General features: G+C 26.6%; 2 protein-coding genes across 2 annotated transcripts; one reads left to right on the top strand and one right to left on the bottom strand.

Moving 5' to 3' along the window:
• Positions 1-10,020: 10,020 nt before the first annotated feature.
• LOC132933928 (probable small nuclear ribonucleoprotein Sm D2) lies at positions 10,021-11,332 on the bottom strand. Its single transcript, XM_061000212.1, has 3 exons — positions 11,322-11,332; positions 10,255-10,510; positions 10,021-10,122 (listed from the first exon to the last, which is right to left on the bottom strand). Exons 1-3 carry the CDS (start codon positions 11,330-11,332, stop codon positions 10,021-10,023), a joined length of 369 nt encoding a protein of 122 aa, XP_060856195.1.
• A 482-nt stretch (positions 11,333-11,814) lies between these two features.
• Positions 11,815-12,807, top strand: LOC132936252 (COP9 signalosome complex subunit 7b-like). Its single transcript, XM_061002943.1, has one exon. The coding sequence runs from the start codon at positions 11,867-11,869 to the stop codon at positions 12,629-12,631; it is 765 nt and encodes a 254-aa protein (XP_060858926.1). The 5' UTR covers positions 11,815-11,866; the 3' UTR covers positions 12,632-12,807.
• Positions 12,808-22,726: the final 9,919 nt, after the last annotated feature.

Raw genomic sequence — 22,726 nt, 5'->3', positions numbered from 1 at the left:
ACAAATAGTATTTAACTTGTGAAATGCAAAACATTTATTTATACATAATAATTTCATATACAGGGTTCCAAATTTCATGTGACAGCAGATTTCAGCATGATTTACTTAAATTAGGAAAAAATGACTTATGTGAAAACCTCTTTGAATCATATACTATAAACTAATATGATATTAATTATTTTTTTATTGATTAAAAAGGGGAGATTTTAGGGGTAACTTTTAAAATTCAAATAGGAACCTATATTTTAGAAATATGATTATATAGGATTTTGTTTTAATGAATTTTGACGTATCATTCATAATTATTATGGGTTGATAATTAAAGAAGCTATTTACATTTGAATTTTGCATTTAATTTGTAAAAATGCCATCAATGAATAATAATAATAATATACTTTGTGCTTCTGTTATACGCCGATGCATTGTTGTACCTAGTACCTACAATCTTTATAATCTGTACGCTATCTAACTACCAATTTACTAGTAATAAAACGTGTATTTGGTATCTTAATTTCATTTTATATTACATAAGTCAAATCACATGATTCTATAGCTAAAAAAAAAAAAAAAAAACACATTAGATAACAATATACCATCTACATATTATTATGTATATTGGATATTGTACTATTTATAATCAATGCTATGGAACGGGTTTTGTCTCCTTAATAATTTTACATAATATTTATTATTTATAATATAAAATTAGAAATAAATGTCATTCAGTTGACAAATAGGTAATAGCTAATTATACCAAATTGTTGTATAAATGTTATTATCAGCATACAATTATTTAAAATGTATACAAATAGGTTAGGTACCTATCTGTATTTTTGACTAAAGTATGTGCCTATTAATATTTAATAAATTTAAATAATAAATAATAACTAAGGCTAGGTAATAAAAAATATGCAATAAACATTTGGAAAATATGCATAAATATGTAATTTATTGAAAAAAAATACATTTAAAATTTAAAAATTTAAATTAGGTAGGTGTCTGGAAAAAAAAACATTAAAAGAAAATTTAAAAAAAATTAACACTGCACACTTATGTGTTTAATTACCTACGCTTATATAATTTATTTTTATCATGGTACAAAATATTAATCCAGTGGTAAATTTGAATAAAAATAAATACAGTCAATGGTCACTATTACAAGTTCTCAGTACTATAGAAATTATAATATTATTTATGGGAGAGCAACAGTAATAGCCGTTGATGAATTAACTTATTTTGTCAAACATTATAAAAGTATATATTTAAAAAAAAAAAAATGTTACGTGAAATCTATGATATTATTTATATGCATATAGTTAATGTTCTTAAACCTAAAATGTTCGAATTTGTACAAAAAATCACATAATATTCAAAATTATACAACAAACATTTTTGTATTTGTAATATACGTAGATACTATGAATCAAATTTGTATCGAATCAGATTTTCAATATGCACTTTCTAAACAAATATGCAAATACTTAAAGTTCTGAGACTTGGTAATAACTAATTAAAACATACTTACATACCTATACTTTCATATTTTGTTTGAATCAACTTAATATTAAATATAACATTTCTAAACACTGGAAAATGACAACATTGATTTCAAAAACTTGTATGATTAAACCTCGCATTCAACATAATGTAGAATGATGCATATAAAATCAAATAGATTTTGAAAGAACATCACCTTTTCACAACATAAAGATATGATCAATCTAATATTAAATTATAATAACTAGGACTTGGATGTTGTTACATTAATTAAAAGTTATTAAAGACTAAAGGTTATGGCAAGACTTAGAGACTTAAAAGCTTTAAACACAAACATATACGTATAAAAATATGAGCAAATATGTATACACTAGAACAAGACAATTTTGACTAAATTTATTAAAAATGTATTTAATTATTATTAATGTATTATCAATTTTTCCTTTTTTAAATAATTTTACCTATTTCTCCAATGCTTGAGCAAAAAAAAAAAAAGGATAAGCCGACAGGAGGGTTTAATATCTGTGGCATGGATCATCACATGGAAGTCACACAATATTTACACAACATTGGTAAAATACATCACATTTGTGTAAGCAATTTAGTTTTTAAACTACATTTATATGAATTTTTTTTTGCTCTTATAAGTAGGAACCTTAAAACATTATTAAGTATTATTAATATGTCAATTGCATCAGCAAAAAATTATCGTAATATATTCTGAGTGGTGAATAAGGTTAGGTTTTAGACCGGGATTGAACATATACACAGAATACACATTGAATAGTGATGAAAAAGCGAATTTGAAATTTGAAATCTTAGATACGTACAAAATGTACAATGACTTGCAATAAAATATGAATCATCTCCAGTAAAATTTATATGTAATAATAATATGTTAATAAATGTATTAGAACTTAGTAGCCATTAAATATCTCACAAGGTATAATCTACATTTCAAGAATTTAAGGAAAATGTTAATTCTTTAGATTTAAAATTTCCATTTATTAAGATTAATAGTTGAAGTTTAATGAATTATTTGTCTCAAAACCTCCAATAAATATTAGGGTTAATTTAGTCTCTTATCTAGTGGTATGAAAATGTATATTGTTTAATGTAAAGGTAATCAATAAATGTATTAACATTACCACTCAGAATATAAAACTGGATTAAGCATTTTATATTCACATACCAACTACCGATATAATTAAATATGATTATTGTATTCAGTAGCATATTTTGTAATTTAGCACCTTTTTCGACCAGAACATAAAGGATTTATAGTAGGTGCTGTAAAAATTACAGGTCATGAATGAACGAAATTTTTCGCTCAGAGGAAAAACAAAAATATAATAATAGCTACATACTATTAAGTCTTCGATATGTATCTAGTGTTAGTATATTGTTATACAGTATAACATATACTATCATAATTAAATATGATATTGAAGGCATTAACAAATTGATAAATAATTAAACAATAGGAACATAACATTCTCAAATTTTAAATAATGATGGTAATAAATACAAATATAATTTAAACAAGAGATATAAAGTACCTTTTAATTGTTAATAGATAAATATACCAAATTATCGAAATTACATCTTCTGATGTCAGTTTAAACCGAATGCAAACATTTCCCAACGATAACAACTAGTTAACAAAAATTCAAACACACTAACTACCATGACTTATAAAAACAACTTGATTGAAATAATGAATTAATTTAATAATATGTATTTTAATAAAATTTAACTTTTATGTTATAACTGTCATATAAAAATTATGAAGTATGAAGTGACAAGCGTTATCAATTATCAGGTTATCAACAAATAACCACATGTTTTAGATATCATAAACCGTGATTAACATTGATAAAATAATTTGATAGTACAAAACACTATTATCACGGTCTTAGATTATATTTATTACTATCTAAAAACTATCTATTACTATTAAACTTAACAAAAAGAACGTTTACATGCAAGTAACATTAATAATTTATGTTATTTAAATACATTTTATAGATAAAATGGCTGATAATATTTTACCATGTTACAGTTGTTATTCCATAGATATTTTAACTAAACATTTGAGGAAACTAAATATTAAGCGACCAATAACAGTTTAGTCATTTTGTGCTAATTTTAAAATATTATTCGTGGGTACTTGAATCTTTTAAAATATGTAATTATATTTTATCACACAATGAGAATTTTACTGACTTAGAAATATGTAATTTATTATTTTAATTTATAGTTATTGTAAATATGTTTCACCCATGGGAGACTACAAAGAGTCCACCAAAAATTGGAGAAATACCTCACGGACAAACATTTTTAGAACCTGTTAACTTGAGAGCATAATAAAACACATTGTGCCGGTGTAATATTGAATGATGAATAACGGATGAATATATTCAAAATGGTTTATGAATGTTCCTCTGAGGAAACATTTTCACTTTCTAGTCATCGTGGTGGAGATGCAACACTTCATCTATTAAACCAGCAATATTATTGGCCTTTGATTACTTTGGGTACAAAGCAATACATTAAAGAATGTAATATTTGTCAATGTGTCAATCAAGCTACACTAAAAGTGATACCTGAACTACACCCAGTTCCTGTACTAAAAAAGGTATATTACTTTTAACTAATAAATTAAAACTTATTAAACTAATTAGTAATTACGTAATAAAATATAATATTTAGGTTTTCAGGCAAATTGGAATCGACCTAATTACATTGCCAGAAGTTAGTGGGTATCGGTATGCAGCAGTTGTTATTGATTATTTGAGTAAATGGTGTGAGGCGTGGTCATTTTTCGAACAAAAAGATGATGGAATAATAATATTTATTATTTGTCAACATTGCTACCAAAAATTGAAATTATCGAACATAGTCGGGAATTTTGTAATAATTTATGCAATGAATTATTCAAATTGACTGGAATTATTATAAAGTTATTTCACCATACCATCCGCAAAGATTCAATCGCGCCATTAGAAATTATTCGCTCAAAGTATGTTAACTCTTTTAGTATGAAAAATAAAAAATAATGTATTAAAATTACATTAATCCCAATTTTAAATAAACAATGAAAATAAAATTGAATGGCCTAACGTTTTACAAGGTGTTCTCTTTGCGAACTGGTCTGTACAACACACATTATTCGCTTTTTTTATTATACCAAAGATAGCTAGTACTTCTACTTGACATCTAACACTTCCTAAATAAGGATAGTATCGAGGAGTGAGGAAATTTTTTTACTTGGAGAATTCAAAAAAGACAAATTTTAAGAAACTCTGCAGAGTAGGTTATCAATGACAGGTACGTCATATTTATAGTAATTCTTATAGTAGGGTTACTATATATACTCCTCCCATATATTATTTATTTATGTTAATTTATTATTAAAACTAATTTGGAGGTCAGTTCCAAAATAGATTAGTTAAATAATCGTTAAAAGTTTGATTATAAATTAAAATATTAATTTTTCTGTTGTTTATATTTTGTACAATTTATATATATTAGATGGTATAAGTTAGTAATAGTATTTATATGAGTTGGTTGTTGGTACCTTTCAGAGGGTATTTTTAAATTGTCATTCTTTGTTGTATTATTATAAAAGCCAAGAAAATTAAAACCAAAAAAAAATCAGTATAACTTAAACAATTTTTGAGAGATATCTATTATTATAACACAATATTCCAAATTTCAATTAATATTTATCCTAATTTTCGCAACACACAATGTATTATATAATTATGGTGATACAACATTTATTTAATAATTTGATGATGTAGGTACATAAATAATAGTTAACTTTTTTTTAATGTTTAGACAAAATGCAAGACAATGTGTCAGAAAAAATTCAACACACTTAGAATTTATAAAAAATATTGTATGCCAAAGACACCCTTAAACGGATAATGTCTTTAAAGTTGGGGATAGTTTTACAACAAATCTGAAGACCGAAATGGAGAATGGGCTCAAAATCCATGGACTGGTCCCTATACAATTAAAGAAATTATTAAACATTAAAAACATAAAACAATATTATGGAGGAAAACCATCGAATAGTATTTCAGAAACAAGTATGGATGTTGAGTGTGTACAGACTGATAAATGCAGGACCAATAAAGATATTTTAACCCAGTTTGAAAACACTGGAAATAGGTCAAGTGTTGGGCACTTAACTTGAATTTAAACAAAGCATAGAGACTGATTTGAAAATTAAAATGTTGATTAGTCGGTGTGAGAAACAAAACATCATTGGGGATGGAAATTGTCTTTTTAGAGATTTTTCTTAAGCTGCAACTGAAGAACATAATTTAGTTAGACATAGCATAGACATAGTAATATAAAAAAATAATGATTAATAATGATTTAACTAATTATAAAAACTAATCATAATTATTTTAGATTGTAAAAACAAATCAGAAAATAATGAAATATATAGGTAGAGAAGAACAGCTGCAATGATATTTAAAACAAAACAAAATAGAAAATGAAGGTATGTAAATTTTACTTACCTATTCTAAATAAGTAATTACAAGTATACAACCATTAATACAACTTATTTCTGTTTTAATAGGAGTTTGGGGTACCGATACCGAAGGATTTGCTGCTGCTATATATTTTAAAACTTCAGAATATGTATTTACTACTCAGACACACACTATGTAGCTTTTTAGTAAGAATATTAATTTAATATATAAACCAAGACTTGCAGAAAAATGTTTGTACCTAATAAACCAAAATAACACACGCTATGAAAACACAGATGTAATTTAAGGTTAAGGTTTGAATAAGTTCCTAATTAATTACCAATACCGAATATGTTTGTTATATTTACTTTTGTAATGGACTTGTCTGCTTCTTGCGCAGAATCCTATATTGATATATATTTTATGTTGTTATTGTTAAAATATTATTTATTTATTTATTTATAAGTTTTATTTGTTTATTTTTTGTTAGTTTTCTGTTTTAAGATTGTTGTAATTGTTTTGTGTTTTTATTATTTGTTTTTGATAGAATATTATTGTTTTATTATATTGTATTAATTTTGAAAACATAATTTTAAGCACGCTTAAAACCGTGGCAGGTTAGCACGCCCTTGAACTCTATCGATGTTAATGTTATAATAATATTGTTTTGTTATTTAAAATCTTTTTTACAATAATAATAATTATGATTAATTAGATTGATAAAAATTAATATATCTGATTTGTAAAAATAAAAAGTAATTTTGATGAATTTTGTGTTAAACCATAATCATATTACATAAATGCAACACAATTTAAATACTAAAAACCTATAGTCAGAGAATGAAAAAATCAAAGAGATGTATGTGCTATGGGACTGATAATAAGTATAATTTTAAACATAGATAGATGCTAGTATATAATTACTTTATATATAAACAAAAATCTCTATTATTGTACCTGTATCATTTGTATTTAATAATAATAATAATAATAATAACATTATTGCAACAATAACAGATAATACATTTAAATACGTTTTGTAAATGATTAATTTAACATTAATACATTACAGCACCTTCCTTAAGCTAAGCTTGGGCTGGGGAAAGCAAGCCTTGTCAATTTATTTGAATATTTAATAATATAGTACTTATATTAGTACTAATTTAAAATGCAAAATAACCTAATGTTGTAGTACAATCATCAGGTAAATTAAGATTAAAAATAAAGAAGGTTGGTACCTATATATATTTAAAATGTATTATACTTAATATAGAATTTGCTTATATAATGTTTAAAATTACTATTTTGAAATTAAAAATAGATAAAATATTATATCCAAACGCCTAACATTGCTTTTGAAATATTTCAAATTATAATAATTGTGTACATTAATTCATTTAACATTTGACATTATTTCAACCTTTATATTACAAAACACTTTTTTGGCCAAAAACTTTATTGCAAAATTATTTTAATTTAAAGTTGTAAAATAATACACAAAATAAACTTTATACATAATAAAATCTTTAATATACAGTATACTTGGGCCTTGTACATTTTTGGGAAATTAATAATCTCATTAAATAACTTTTGAATTGAGCACTTGTAGAAATTGTTATAAAATTTAAATAAAATGATAACCAAGGATCTATAAAATACATTATAGCATAATACATAATACTATACTATCATCAAATGTGCTGTACATAGATCTAGTCATTCAATAAAAATAAATGATATTTTACAGCACCATTTTAACCTGTCAATTTTTCCTTCATTTATCTAGCGAGTAAATCCAGTATTTCATTGGGTCACTCGCTTGCTCGGACAGTTTATATTGAAAACTCATCTTGATTTTCTATGCAAAATCAATTTAGGTGGACTACAAAACTAATTTTTTTTCCAGTACTTAGTGACATGGCAAAATAAATTACTCGCTAAATTGTCAAAAAAATTACCCAATAAAATAGGTAGGGAATTCATGGTATATATAGATAGAGATAAAATTAAAAGAAAATGTACCAAATCCACTAACAAAGTTAAGGCTCTACTTATAATGGGTATGCTATGCCACCATTTATCAATGATAAAATGATAAAATAAAGGGGGAAAAATTCATATTCACATTACATTATTAGTCGCGAAATAGCGGCATAGCATACCTAGTATCTATAGTCAGGGTTGGGCAAGATACTCAAAAAAAAAGTATCATGATACATGCATTTAGTGTATCAAGATACAAGGTACAAGATACATGATACTTTTATATTTCTAATGAAATTTTATTAACTATTAAACGTAAAACGTCTATATATAATAAATACATAATAATAGTATTTATAAATACTTATAAAGTCATAGTTATATTAAATAATAAAATAAGTCAATAGGTACACATTATACATTTATAACTAATATATCACATATATAAAATAAATACACCAAATTTAATAAATTACATAAAAATTACACCTTAATTTATACTTATATATAGTTGCTTTAATTGGTTATGGACTTATGGTCAAAAATGAATAAATAAATACAATTTATTATGGTCTTATGTACTTAATAGTTATGGTTAGTTTAAATTAAATGTTATTTTTATAAATAAAATCTTGATTGCCTTTAAGGAAAATTAATTTTTCAAACATTTGGTCTGATAGATTAGATTTACTGGGTGAGTGCACAAAACTAGCAAATGAAAATAAACCCTCAACGGGAGCAGATGAACAGACTTATTTAAAATTTTATAAATAATTTTTTTATAGATGGATAATTATTTAAACAGTTTAATGATTTGTTATTGTTGTTAAAATAAGTAATTAATTCAAGTCCATTCTGTGATTTCAGTTTATTTCAATCTGAGAAGAAAATATAAAATACCGTCTTCAGAATCTCTACTGAATTCATGGTTACTACATTCATTAATAATTTGTTCTGTAACACATGCACTATACACAAATTCTGTATTATTATTTTTTGGTGATCACTAATGGAATCTGGAATCCACCTTAGTTTAAAATTTGGATGGAAACATGTTGATAAAATAGCTTCATTAATTTCAGGAGATAGTTAAAAAAATATAACTAACCTTTTTGTAAGAGAACTAATAAAAGGTGTAATAGTAGTAAGGCGTTAGTACTCAGTGTGCTGTGACGCCCATGAAATGTTGATGTTTTGTAGACCAAATATCTGCTGTTGTAGTTATAAGTGTGCAGTTGTAAACACATTTTTAATTTTGTCAATAACATTTATAAAATCATAGTTAATACGACGACTTAGTGTTCTTCTAGAATACACTTGCAAGTCATTGTCCTATGCCTAATTATTTTAAACTAATACAATTAACGGAAATTGTTGACATTTTTATATTCCTAATATTTGAATTAAGAGAATAATTTACCTTTTATTATTTTTATAAAATTGTCATCCTCAATGGTAGACAAAGGCCAAAACAATGTAATGCATTATATTTTTATATCTTGTTTATTAAAAAAGCTTATTTTTGTCTGTTTAAGTGGACATAAATCGCTTGATGACTGGTCTAATGGTCTCTTATGTCCACGGTTGATAGTTGCATTTTGTTTAATGTGTTTGTCGTATAATGTTAATTTTTCAAAATGAACTCTCTAAAAATTATTAAATAATAAAATAAATAATATTTTATATATAAATATGTTATTATATAATATTAATATTTTTTTTTTATCATTTATTTATATTTTGAAGTGAATTTAAATGAATATAAATGGGGTTGTGGGGTAATGCCCACACAGATTACTTTTCATGTAATATCAGGTGGCGGCTATAGCCCCCCTCCCATCCAACATTTTAGCCCTAGTTGCACCACTAGTCATGATTAGTTTTAATCAGACGAGTAAGTCAGCTTCACCTGAACAGAGAATAGTTATTACAGTTAATCATAATAAATAATAAGTGTTTAATATAGATTTTTTAATATATACCTAATACACTTTGTATGGAAATGTACTTAAATCTAATTCTGTCAAAGTAGATTTCAAGAAGCTGGTTCTTATTGACGAATAGCTTCTTTAGGGTTCTTGACAACTAAAATAACTGAATCACCACGAAGAAACATTTTTGAAATGAACTTGTCTCGAGTAATTGCCTTTGCCTATAAAAATAATCAATATTTAATAATCAGTTTAAAATTTTACAACAAATATTTACAATTTTCTTACTTTAGTCAATATTTAAACATTCAATATAAAAACTAAAAATACTGGTTTATAGAATTTAAATTTACCTTTTTCTTGCCTTTGCCAGTAACAGGTATCTCGGTCCAAATTTCTCGTACATTTTCTAATACCATATTACAATGTTGATCAAAAGTTTTGATTCTTGCCAAAAGTTTTCTGTTATTACGACAATTGATCAGCACCTGAGTATTATTACGGACAGATTCATTCAGGACAGACATATGACCTGTAGTTAATGCTTCTTCCTCACATTCTAGTAACTCTTTGAGGGTCATTTCAGATTTTGGTTTATATGCAGGAGACCTATATGCATTACATTAATCATGTCATAAGATATTAGTGGATAAATTTAAAAACTGGACTTTGATATAAAATTATAAATACCTTTAGCTTATAAAATCAAATATTAATTTACACCAATACATTATACAAATTATTAAAAATTAATAGGTTATACAAATGTACCAGTTTTAAGAATAGTCAAGCATAATAAATACCTACTAGGTATTTCAATCGTAAGTATTAAATTATATTTTTTAAATTAAAAATATATTAACTTTTATCAATAAGCTTACTATTTGACCTACCTATGTAACAGTAAGCACAAATAAAAATAAAGTTAAAAAATAATGTTGAATGCTCATCAGTGTTTAATCAAAGGTAGTTCAAAAAGTACAATTATTCAACTGTATTCAATCCATAAGGTACCATAAGATATTATGTTCTCTGAATTAGGTTATTAAGATGTATATTAATATAAATAGTTATATAAAGAATATATGTTTAAAAAAATATTACTAAATGTTATTTATTTGTTGCTAATATAACATACTAATATTAATTGTAATATACTTAAATCATAACAGTATTGAGAAGTATCTCGTTCCAAATGGAACGGATTTCTGGAACAAGTTCTTTTTGTAAGAACAAAGCTGGAACTAACCTCCTTTAAAAATAAAAAAAAAAGAAAATGAACGAATTCTTTTTTTTTGTTGAGGAATGTGAACGAAAATCATAGTTCCTTTAAATTTTAAAAACATATTTTAAATTGTAATAGATTTTTCTTTGTTTCTACGTGTTAATAAGTATAAAAAGGTATTTTTAATTGATTTACGTTTCGTCCATTGATCGTTGTTCCAACCTAATATAATAATAAAAAAAAGTATTATTCTAAACAGCAATTTTGTAAATAACTTGGTTAAAAATGAATGAAAGTTGGAACGAGTTCTTTTTTTAGAGGAACTTGATTTGGAGTGAGTTCCTTTTTTGAATAAGGAACAAGGATCTAGAACGAGTTCAAAAACTTTCCCAACACTGAATCACAAGTTTGGATCTAATTTACAAATATTTGCATCCGAGAAAAATTTTAACTATTATTTAAGTGCTTTTACTTACATTGTATAGAATTTGTGTCACAGATGGATGTTAAATATGCTCCGATGACAGCCAATTAGAGCGTTCGTTCAATTTTATTATTTTCTAAATGATAAGACAATGATAAGACGTCCGATCCTTGGAACAAGCACCACCCACTTGCACGCGTTATCATACCTAATGTTTCGTCTATTTCTTTAAGTCTATTACTATACCTGTTGTATTCCTTGCAATACACTAGTTTGTACTTAAGTCTAAGTTTATAAATTCTAACTTCTTTTTGCAATGTCTCAAGAAAAAGTAATAATTGAAAAACCTCTGCAACAGTTTGTTGTACAAGCTCTACAATTGGAAGGTGATAGCTTAGTGAAAGTTATTAAACAAGCATTGGACTGTGTTGACACATTTGTGTTTTCGGAACTGTTAGAATGCCCCAACGTGATTGCACTGGAGACCACACTTCATGCACCATACCTACATGCGTTACGTGTGTTTTCACAAGGTACGTATCTGGATTATTTGGACAAAAAAGAATATTTGCCAGAACTCAGTGAACCCCAGAAGAAAAAACTGCAATACTTAACAATTGTTACATTAGCCAATAAAATGAAAAGAATACCTTATGGTGTTCTTTCGAAAGAGTTGGATGTTGATAATGTCAGGGACTTAGAGGACCTAATCATTGAAGCGATCTATTCTAACGTGATTTCTGGCAATCTAGACCAACAGAGTGATTGTCTGGAAGTAGATTGGACAGTTGGCAGGGACGTTGGATCTATCGATATAGACCCCATGATAGACACATTACAGCAGTGGTGTGATTCATGTGAGAATGTTCTTTCTACAGTTCAAGCTCGTATTGTTGATGCTAATCAAACTAAACAAGACGCACTGAAACACCGTGCTGCTGTCATCAATCAAGTTGTTAACATGAAAAAAGGAATTAGAAACCGAATGCAAGATGAAGAAATGACAGTGGATATTAGCGGTCCTACAAAAAAAAGTGCTAAAGGAATAAAATTTACTAGAGCTAAATTTTGGAACAAGTAAATAACTGCACATACTTAATAATAGTTCACACTTTACATTAATTTATAATGATTATGATTTTTTTTTATATACAAAATGGTTTTAATGTGTATAAATGTGCAGACTTATGCTATTAGTATAACATAATATTTTTCCTAATAAGTAATCTTTTTATTTAATTTTGTGGTAGATATAGGTACAGGATATACAAGAATTAATTTTTAGATGTATGATGTACCTACCAACCTATCATAATGTTTACATTAATAAATATTTTTTTTATATAAATAGCGTTAATTATGATTATTATTTACAATCTCTACAAAATGTTTTATCAGAAAGTATGATGAGTTATGATATTTTATTGAATTATTTACAAATACCTACTAGAATAATCAAACATTAATAAAAAATCTACTCTGCAGCATGACCCAACTAGAGAATCATTATTTGAGTAGATCTGTAGACCAACTATTTTGAGACTTCACACTATTCCTGTGAGTGAGAAGAAGGATAATTATTTATTGAACACGATGCTATGAGTTTAATTTGAAATTCGGATCGATGAGTATTGTATTTAGCTATTTAATTATTTAAGATTGGTATTTTAAATCTTTATAAAGTGTTTTTTAATAGCTATTCACCGTGGTGACTGCGTTAATTAATATATGCAGATAAATTGAAATGCTTGGAAGGTTTGGCCGTATAACACAGCTGAATTCTAGTAAAACACGTTAGTTTGAATTGATTTATGTATTGTAAGTTAATTTGATATGGAATGTTTTAATTTTAATAGTGGTCTGAGGAGGTACAATCTATATTTAACTGTTTTTCATTTGTGTTAGACATGGGCCCCAGCCTCCAGTCCACAATATTTTACTTAATTCACTATTGGTATTATTTTGTAATAGATTCTAGATTTCATAACAAAAAGGAGGTTATATTTGTATGAATTTTGAGTTTTAACTTATTTATTTTAATTGTCTAGCAATTAGTTAGTTATAATTTATGAATGTACCATAGCAAAATGATCTTTTGCCAGCTGTGATATGATCTTGTGGGGTACAGATATGCGGTTATTAGAGTGTAAAATATTTTTGGGGTATTATAAGAAAACATGGAATAGAAAATAGATGCGATATCACTTAACCTTACTTAATTTTTTAACAATTTAACCATTCATCTATATCAACTTCGTTATTTTATTTATATTTATTACTACACTTAATAAATTAATAATGACTATATTACATTGTTAATACAACTTAATGTATAAAATATCTTGAAATCAAACTCAAAAGAAAAGAAACATTACATTTAAAATTACTAGAGTATCTAGTCCTTTGCACTTAATATACAATACTGTTGTTAGGATCAATAATGAAACGTATATTATTTCAATAATTATTTGTGCAGTTGATACCTATACTATATTCAAGTGGAGAAGCTTACTTGGTAGCCAATTTTGGCACAGAGTAATGGTTTATCTATACAGCAGATAAACAGATGTTAGAATGCAGTGGTTATGATAGATGGGTGTTGCATGGTCACTGCCAAATACATATGGTCCATTACTTAAATAGAGTATATGTAATGTTACTTGTATTATTTATCTTTGTATTGATGAAAATTTAATAAACGGAACAATCAATAAGTACAATAAATATTTTACAACAATTTTATTGTTATTTATTAGGTACATAATAACAAAGTCTATAAGTAAAATAAGTTACAAAATACATAATATAATAAAGAGCAAAACAAATGTATATTGAATATCCTAATAACCTAACACCATATTTTAAAAAGGTGGATAAGTAGATGTCGCTCTGCTGTACAGTAGGTTACAAGTGGGTCACTGTAATGGATGGTGTTAAATTTGAATTCAATGATATAATATCATTGTATAAGAAAAACGATTCTGAGCGAAAACGGTCCGTCAGCCTATGATATTACCAAGTATATTTGATGATATTATTGTGAATAAAGTAATTTATATATGATCTATATACGTGGAGCCTTGTTTTAAATTTTCAATCCTTAGCCATAAAAGTTAAACATTTTATACATTTTTAACTATAAAATAATTAATAAATTATAAATTTGAAAAATGTTGTCAAAATTTAAACTTTAAATGCTTATAAAAAAAAATTGAGCCTATGTATTTTTAATATTTTTCAACTGCTATTAGAACGATATACCAGGAGCCTTATATTTAATTTTCACGCATTTTTACCAAACAAATAAAGTTTTATTGATATTTATAGACAAAAAAACTAAAAAAATTGAAAACTGACAATGTCTGTAAACAGCTCAAAAAGAATCAAAATATTTTCAAAATTTTATGGTGTATAGAAAATGCTAATATAAACATTCAGTGAAATTTTCAAGTATCTACAGTCATTCGTTTTTTAATTAAAATAAAATAAGAAAATTGTTACATGAGAAATCGAATGAATATCAAATGTTGTAAAAATATGAATTTCAAACGCTCATAAAAATTTAATTTGACTTTCTTGTAGACATTATTTTTTGATAAAGGTAGGCAAACTTATGAGGAATCTTATATTACATTTTCAAATCTTAGATTTAAAAAGAAAAAATTTTATGAATTCTCAACTCAAAATAATTTGCTAATTTTTGTGATTTTTCCGTATTTTGTCAAAATTTGAACTTTAAATGCTTATAAATAAAAACTGTTACTAAGGATTTTTAATTTTTTTCATCTACCTTTGAAACAATAACCTAGGAGCCTTCTATTAAATTTTCAAGCTTTTTTACTCAACAGATAAAATTGTATTGATATTTATAGAAAAAAAAACTAAAAAAAATGGAAACTTACTATGTCCGTAAGCAGCTCAAAATAAGTCAAAATATTTTCAACATTTTATGGTGTATAGGAAATGCAATTATAAACATTCAGTCAAAATTTAATGTTCCTACGGTCATTTGTTTTAGAGTTACACCAAAAACCAAAATCGATTTTCTCAAAAACAGATCTTGCGTGAAAATTCTCGTTTTTCTTTAATTTTTCTTTTGTTTTGCACGTCGCTTTTGAAAATTACTGAGAAATTTTTACTTTTGACCCCCCAAAGTACCAACTAGATTCACTTTATAATCAGAAAAGATACTGTTCAAGAAAATCTAAGCATTTTTACTTTCCTAAAATTGATGACACACAAAAATAAAAAAAGGTGGGTAAGTGGATGCCGCTCTGCTGTACAGTAAGTGACAAGTGGGTCACTGTAATGGGTGGTGTTAAATTTGAATTCAATGATATAATATTATTGTATAAGAAAAACGATTCTGAGCGAAAACGGTCAGTCAGCCTATGATATTACTAAGTATATTTGATAATATTATTGTGAATAAAGTAATTTATTTATAACCTATTTACGAGGAACCTTATTTTAAATTTTCAATCCTTAGCTATAAAAGTTGAACATTTTATAAATTTTCAACTATAAAATAATTATAAATTTTTTAACTTGATAAATGTTGTCAAAATTCAAACTTTGAATGCTTATAAAAAAAAGTTTTGCTCATGTATTTTTGATATTTTTCAACTGCTATTGTTACATTATATGAAACAATAACCTAGGAGCCTTGCATTAAATTTTCATGCAGTTTTACCCAACAAATAACATTTTATTGATATTTATAGAAAAAAAAAATTAAAAAAATTGAAAACTTACTATGTCCGTAAACAGCTCATAAAGAGTCAAATTATTTTCAAAATTTTATCGAGTATAGAAAATGCTAATAAAAACATTCGATCAAATTCAGAATAGTTAGTGTTGAAGAAAATCCAAGCATTTTTACTGTCCTAAAAGGTGATAACAGACATAAAAAAAGCCTACCTTTATCAAAAAATAATGTCTACAAGAAAGTCAAATTAAATTTTTATGAGCGTTTGAAATTCATATTTTTACAACATTTGATATTCATTCGATTTCTCATGTAACGATTTTCTTATTTTGTTGTAGTTAAAAAACGAATGACTCTAGATACTTAAAAATTACACTGAATGTTTATATTAGCATTTTCTATACACAATAAAATTTTCAAAATAATTTGACTCTTTTTGAGCTGTTTACGGACATAGTCAGTTTAAAATTTTTTTGGTTTTTTTTTCAATAAATATCAATAAAATGTTATTTGTTGGGTAAAACTGTGTGAAAATTTAATTCAAGGCTATATATAATGTGATAATAGTAGTTGAAAAATATCAAAAATACATTTGCTCAACTTTTTTTTATAAGTATTTAAAGTTTGAATTTTGACAATTTATAAATTTATAATTATTTTGTAGTTGAAAATTTATAAAATGTTCAACTTTTATAGCTAAAGATTGAAAATTTTAAACAAGGTTCCTCGCAAATAGGCCATAATTTATAACTTATAAATAAATTACTTCATTCACAATAATATTATCAAATTTTTACGCAAAATCTGTATTCGAGAAAATCGATTTTGGTTTTCGGTGTACTTCTAAAACAAATGAACGTACATGAAATTTTGACTGAATGTTTTTATTAGCATTTTCTATACACGATAAAATTTTGTTTACACTGTTTACGGACATTGTCGGGACAGTGACCCCTCTTGTAACCTACTGTACAGCAGAGCGACATCCACTTACCCACCTTTTTTTCATTAACTTCAATATCAGAGCTTCTAGAATCACTACCTACCTAGAAAATAATTGATTTAAGTAGTTAAACTTCCTATGTCGCCAGTTTAACACATTTATAACGGTACTACCATCACACGGCCTTCCACGTACCACCATACAGCCTTCTGGGTACTATTGTTTGAGAACTGCTGAACCAGACATGTAATGGAGTACCCGTTGACCATTAGTGTAAACACGAATTTGTGGCACACAATAGATCCATTAAACTTATCGATTTTTTATGGGACCCGGCATTAGCCATTAGTGTATTGGTATTTGACACTATAAAGGATAGGTACACTATAACCTACTTTGATAACATTTATCATATAAGTACACTTTACACAGAGCAGTAATAATGTAAAATAAAACATAATATACTTTACAATGTGATTAAAACTAAAATATACACCGAAAGGCACTCTAAACAAAAAATATCGATTATTTTATTAATTTTATCTTTTCAATGACCACTGTATAATGTAACTACATTACTTTTTACACGACGATAATATTATATAAATAAATGTACCCACCAACCTATATTTGTATTCTTATTCGCCCGAAAAGAATGCTGGGATCACACAATGAAGTATAAATAAGATAAATCGATTTGTTGCTATATGGTCCGAAGTTCATAATTCATGTTGTGTAACTTTACATTATAATTTATCGGTAATCGTGTGGTCAACGCGTCACATTGTGCCTGTAAATTAATGAGATTTTGCCATTATGATGTATATTCAGTGAAAACTAGTGATGAGTATATATCTAACTACCTACATAAATGTGAAATGAAAATCTCTCTACAGGATAAACTCTGAAACTACTTATCAGATCTTTTTGGTGTTTTTGAAAGTGAAAGAGTATATCACAGTAAAGGTTCTTATGAAAGAAAATTTTAGAAAAATCCAACGGAAAAGTAGGAAATCTGGATGTCAACAATACAACAGTGGTGACATCTGCCCAGAAAAAAATAAAAATTTAGTTTATTGTTGCTGATTAAAATAATAGTAGTGTATTATATATTGGTTCGTATTGGTTAATTGGGCATATTTGTTGATTTTTATTTTTATTTGTTGTCAATATATATATATATATAAATGAATGTTTGTGTGTAGATTAGACCTCTGGGAAGAAAATAGACTAATTTAAAAAGGGTTAAATTTGGTTTTTTTTTATTCATTGAATTTTAGTACGGTTAGGTTAGGTTAGGATTTTGTATTCATTGATTATATTAATCCACCGTAGGTGGAATTAAGTAAAAACGACAAACTTGGTATTACTTTGATACTTAATTAAATCATATAGTTACGTTCAAACAGCACGGGGTCCGCGATTGCCTACCTGATAGTATACTGTTTGGAATTTTTATTCCAGCCAACAGAAGAGATAAATTTTGAACACCGTACACCGAATATTAAATAACGAATTGAACGAAGTTTGAGTCATATAGAGTTGGTACATTTAACGGGCAACGAAGTGCAAGGGATCAGCCAATATATATTATTGAAAAAAAATGATAATACAAATCAACAAACATGCCTGATTAACCAATAGTACCAGTATATAATACACTATTATTATTATTTTTTTTTTCGGACAACCCTTATCACTTAGGGGTATGAAAAATAGATAGTAGCCGATTCTCAGACCTACTGCATATGCATATAAAATTTCATAAAAATCGGTCAAGCCGTTCCGGAGGTAATGGTAACTAACATTGTGACACGAGAATTTTATATATTAGATTAATTGTTTTTGGAAATAATTAATTCAAATTTCAACCTACCGCACATATTAATAATAGAAAAAAAATTAATATTATAGCGATATAAATATATAATAAAGTATTATTCTTAGTTTATGTTGACTGAAAGACCATATACGACTCTACGTTTAGAATCATTTTTCGTACCTATGCAACCATTTATTGATTACCATTGAGTTCATATTTACGTATTTAACACACCTATATTACTGTGATCACTGATCTACATAACGGAAACGGAGAGGAAGGTACACAGTTAGACATTTACTTACTATACAGCTTAGCGAAGTTTCTTGGTTTTTTTTAATAAAGTTTTTCGTGACTATTTCGAAACAGAATGCCTGTGTAAGTTTATGCCTGTGTAAATAATGTGATTTATCAATATATAACTACGAATTGTTATATTAATTAAATATACAATAATTATACATTCGAATACCTGTAGCTGCGTGGTGGGAGAATATGATAGTGCTCGTGAATCGAGAGGGCGCGGCGGAGCGCACACTACGCATCATTACTCGTTTGTATTTTGTATGTGGAAGTCCAAGTCGTGTACGTTTTCGGAATATCAAAAATGACCATTCTCAAACGTGTGGTAAGTATTCTCACCATTAATTTTCGTTCAATCTGGAAAATTAATAAATCAATATTATTTTAATTTAATATACTTAACTGAAAACGTACGTTAACCTAACCTGTTAGTGTAATATAATATTACAAACTAAACAGAAATGAAAAAAAAAATATACCTATTTTGCTTTATTTAAATATTACGAAGAAAGAAGACTTTATTAATGATGGGCCTTGCTCTGACTAAAACGCAAGTCCATCTGAATTTCCAAAGAAATTGTCCTTAAATGGAACCCTGGGCTAAATGAAGGTACCATTCTCTCCTCCTTTTCCGAACGACCATAGTCAGTGGTCTATCGGGTCTTGTCATCTCCATCAGCGGTCGTGCCCGCGCGTTATTTTCGATGCATTTTTCATTTTTTTCCACCGTAAATCAAGTATTTCACACATAGACGCAAATAAAGGGGCTGGATAGGCTTAGCACACCCAGTTTTTTAACGTAATATAATCCTCAAATCCTATGTATAATTATTATTTCTAACAAAATACTCTTCTATTAAAGTCCAAATAAAAGTTTCATCAGAAAACCTATAAAAGCTTAAATATTTTTCGGAAATTTTATTTTTTAACAAAATATACTTAAGCTTAAGTATTTTTTGGCAATTATATTTTCTAATGAACAATATTTAATCTAAAATTTGTTTCATCACATATATTTCCTTATTAAATACGGTTTATACAAAATACTTTTCCGGTTGTGAATTTTAATTTTAATATATTTTCGAATATGTAATGCTTTTCTGATAATTTACGTTTTTATATTCTATTTATTTTAATTATAGATTTATACTTTCTTTACATATATGTTCTAACTTTGTATAGCTCCTCATGGCCCTGTTGTAAATTTGTAAGATGTGTGTTGACAACACATGTGGGGGTACCGTGCTCTTTAACTCGTATGCGTCCATCCGTTAAATTTTTATGTGTTTGTATTAGGTAGGTATACCATATACAATAAACAAAATTATTCATATTTCACCTTAAACATTGCCGAGGGAAACAAATGTATGTTGCAAGGCGTTTGAAACATTTTGTATCGTCGACGACGTGTTTTATTTCTTTCCCCTTCTCGATCGTTCGTCTCGTAAATAACTATCTATGTCTCGTAAAACAATCGAAATTTTGAAAACTGTATCAAGTCTGCGTACCCGTCACGACGTCACCTGTGGTCGTTAAGTCGATAGTACAATACGAAGTGACAATACCGTTCATACCTCTAACCTGAAATTAATCACCATCATGTCAATAGTGTTGACAATTATTATTGTCGTTGATGTTGATTATATTTGGCACAATAAGTTGACTGATTTCTAATGACCAACATATTTTATTAGTTAATAATCGTGTGATTCGTACATATAATTTAATATGGATTGAGTACAAAAAAGTGTTTATATCGTTCAATATTCTCAGGGTCAATTAAAAATTAGAACATATTTGGATTATGAACTATTTGTTAGAAATGTAAATATTGTATTAGTTTTTAAAGGTCAATAAATACTAAAAAAAATATCTTGTGTTATAGGACGCTACTAAGAAAATTCACTTAAGAATACACAAACAAGATAACTCTTATCTGAAATGTATTATTAAAATTAATACTCCAATCAAAAAACTCATGAGAGCCTATTGTTTAAAAGCTGTAAGTATTGGTGACAATAACGCATTACACAAATATTAAATTTTTTGTTTTATTTTTTTATTTTGGTCAAAAGTATTAATCTTTTGCCTGTCATATTAACTAGCCTATTATGTTTCCAGAAGTTTTATCTGAAAACTAGGATGGATAATAGTTGACATAAAATAGGTCCATTTTGTTAGATAACAGAGACGGAATCAAATCCCATTAAGAAAGTTTGGTAGTAGCAAGTAGCAATTAAATTTTTCCATATGTATTCGAGGGCTCAATGCTCATTAGAAAAACTATAAATGTATTCAGTAGTAAACATAAGTTAGGTATATATTTTATACCAATTACAAAAATATTATATCATTTGAAACCAGTAGAAACCAAGTAGATCCCAATGTCGATATTGACAGATATTATGCCATCACATTAAAAAGACAAGGATGATATTCCTAGTACTTTGCTCTGGTTTGTAGCAGTAGTGCCTCTGCCATATACCATTTTACATATTGTAAAAAGTTCACAAAATAAAACTTGATAACTTTCATTGATTTAATTTATTACCTAGATAATTTTTTTTTTTTTTTTTTTTGGATTGATCAATCCATCTTGTTATATATATGAAAATTAAGGCAGTTCATATTTGTTTATTGCTTGTATGATTTAGATATTTAGCAGACCACAAATTACATTGTCATATTTCATTTTGTATTTTAATACTTCAAAATCCAGCGTTTGAAGTTCAAAAACCTGAATATTTAACTCCCTCCCCTAACCACTATATCACTATGTTATGTAAATCTACATGAAAAAATGTGAAGTCGGGAAATGCTCTAGTCTAACAAAAACTAAAATGACGCCACTGGCATTCAATAATAAACTGTATTCATTTTACGTAAGCTACTAGGTGTAACATGCTTTAAAATGATATAATAATTCAGTAAGCATTATATGTGTAAGATTTTCAATGATAAATTATCATATCTAAAATATCTATGTTATTTTAATTAAATATTACTGTAGATATTTGTATTCATCTGTATGGCTGGTATAAACTAAGCCTATGTGCTGGTATAATGTTTATAGTTCCAATATTTTTAATTAATTCAAATTTTTAATATGTTAGCGTGTATCGAGTGTAAGATTCAGATACGATGGCCTGGCAGTTTGCGGTACTGATACAGCTTTAACTCTCGAACTGGAAGATGGCGATATTATTGATGCATATAACTGCTGACTACTTATTAATTTATATTTTATATATAAATCACATTCTATGTAAATCATCTTAGTTTGTTAAACCTAAATACCATACAATATATATTTTACACAAAGTTGGCTGTATTAAAAATTTGTCATAAATAATAGAAATATGAAATATAAGAGGTGTAACAGATTTTACATAAAATATTA

Source organism: Metopolophium dirhodum, chromosome 1, assembly GCF_019925205.1.
Source record: "Metopolophium dirhodum isolate CAU chromosome 1, ASM1992520v1, whole genome shotgun sequence".
Classification (NCBI taxonomy): Eukaryota; Metazoa; Arthropoda; class Insecta; order Hemiptera; family Aphididae; genus Metopolophium; species Metopolophium dirhodum.
This window is presented reverse-complemented; position numbering and strand designations above follow the sequence as displayed.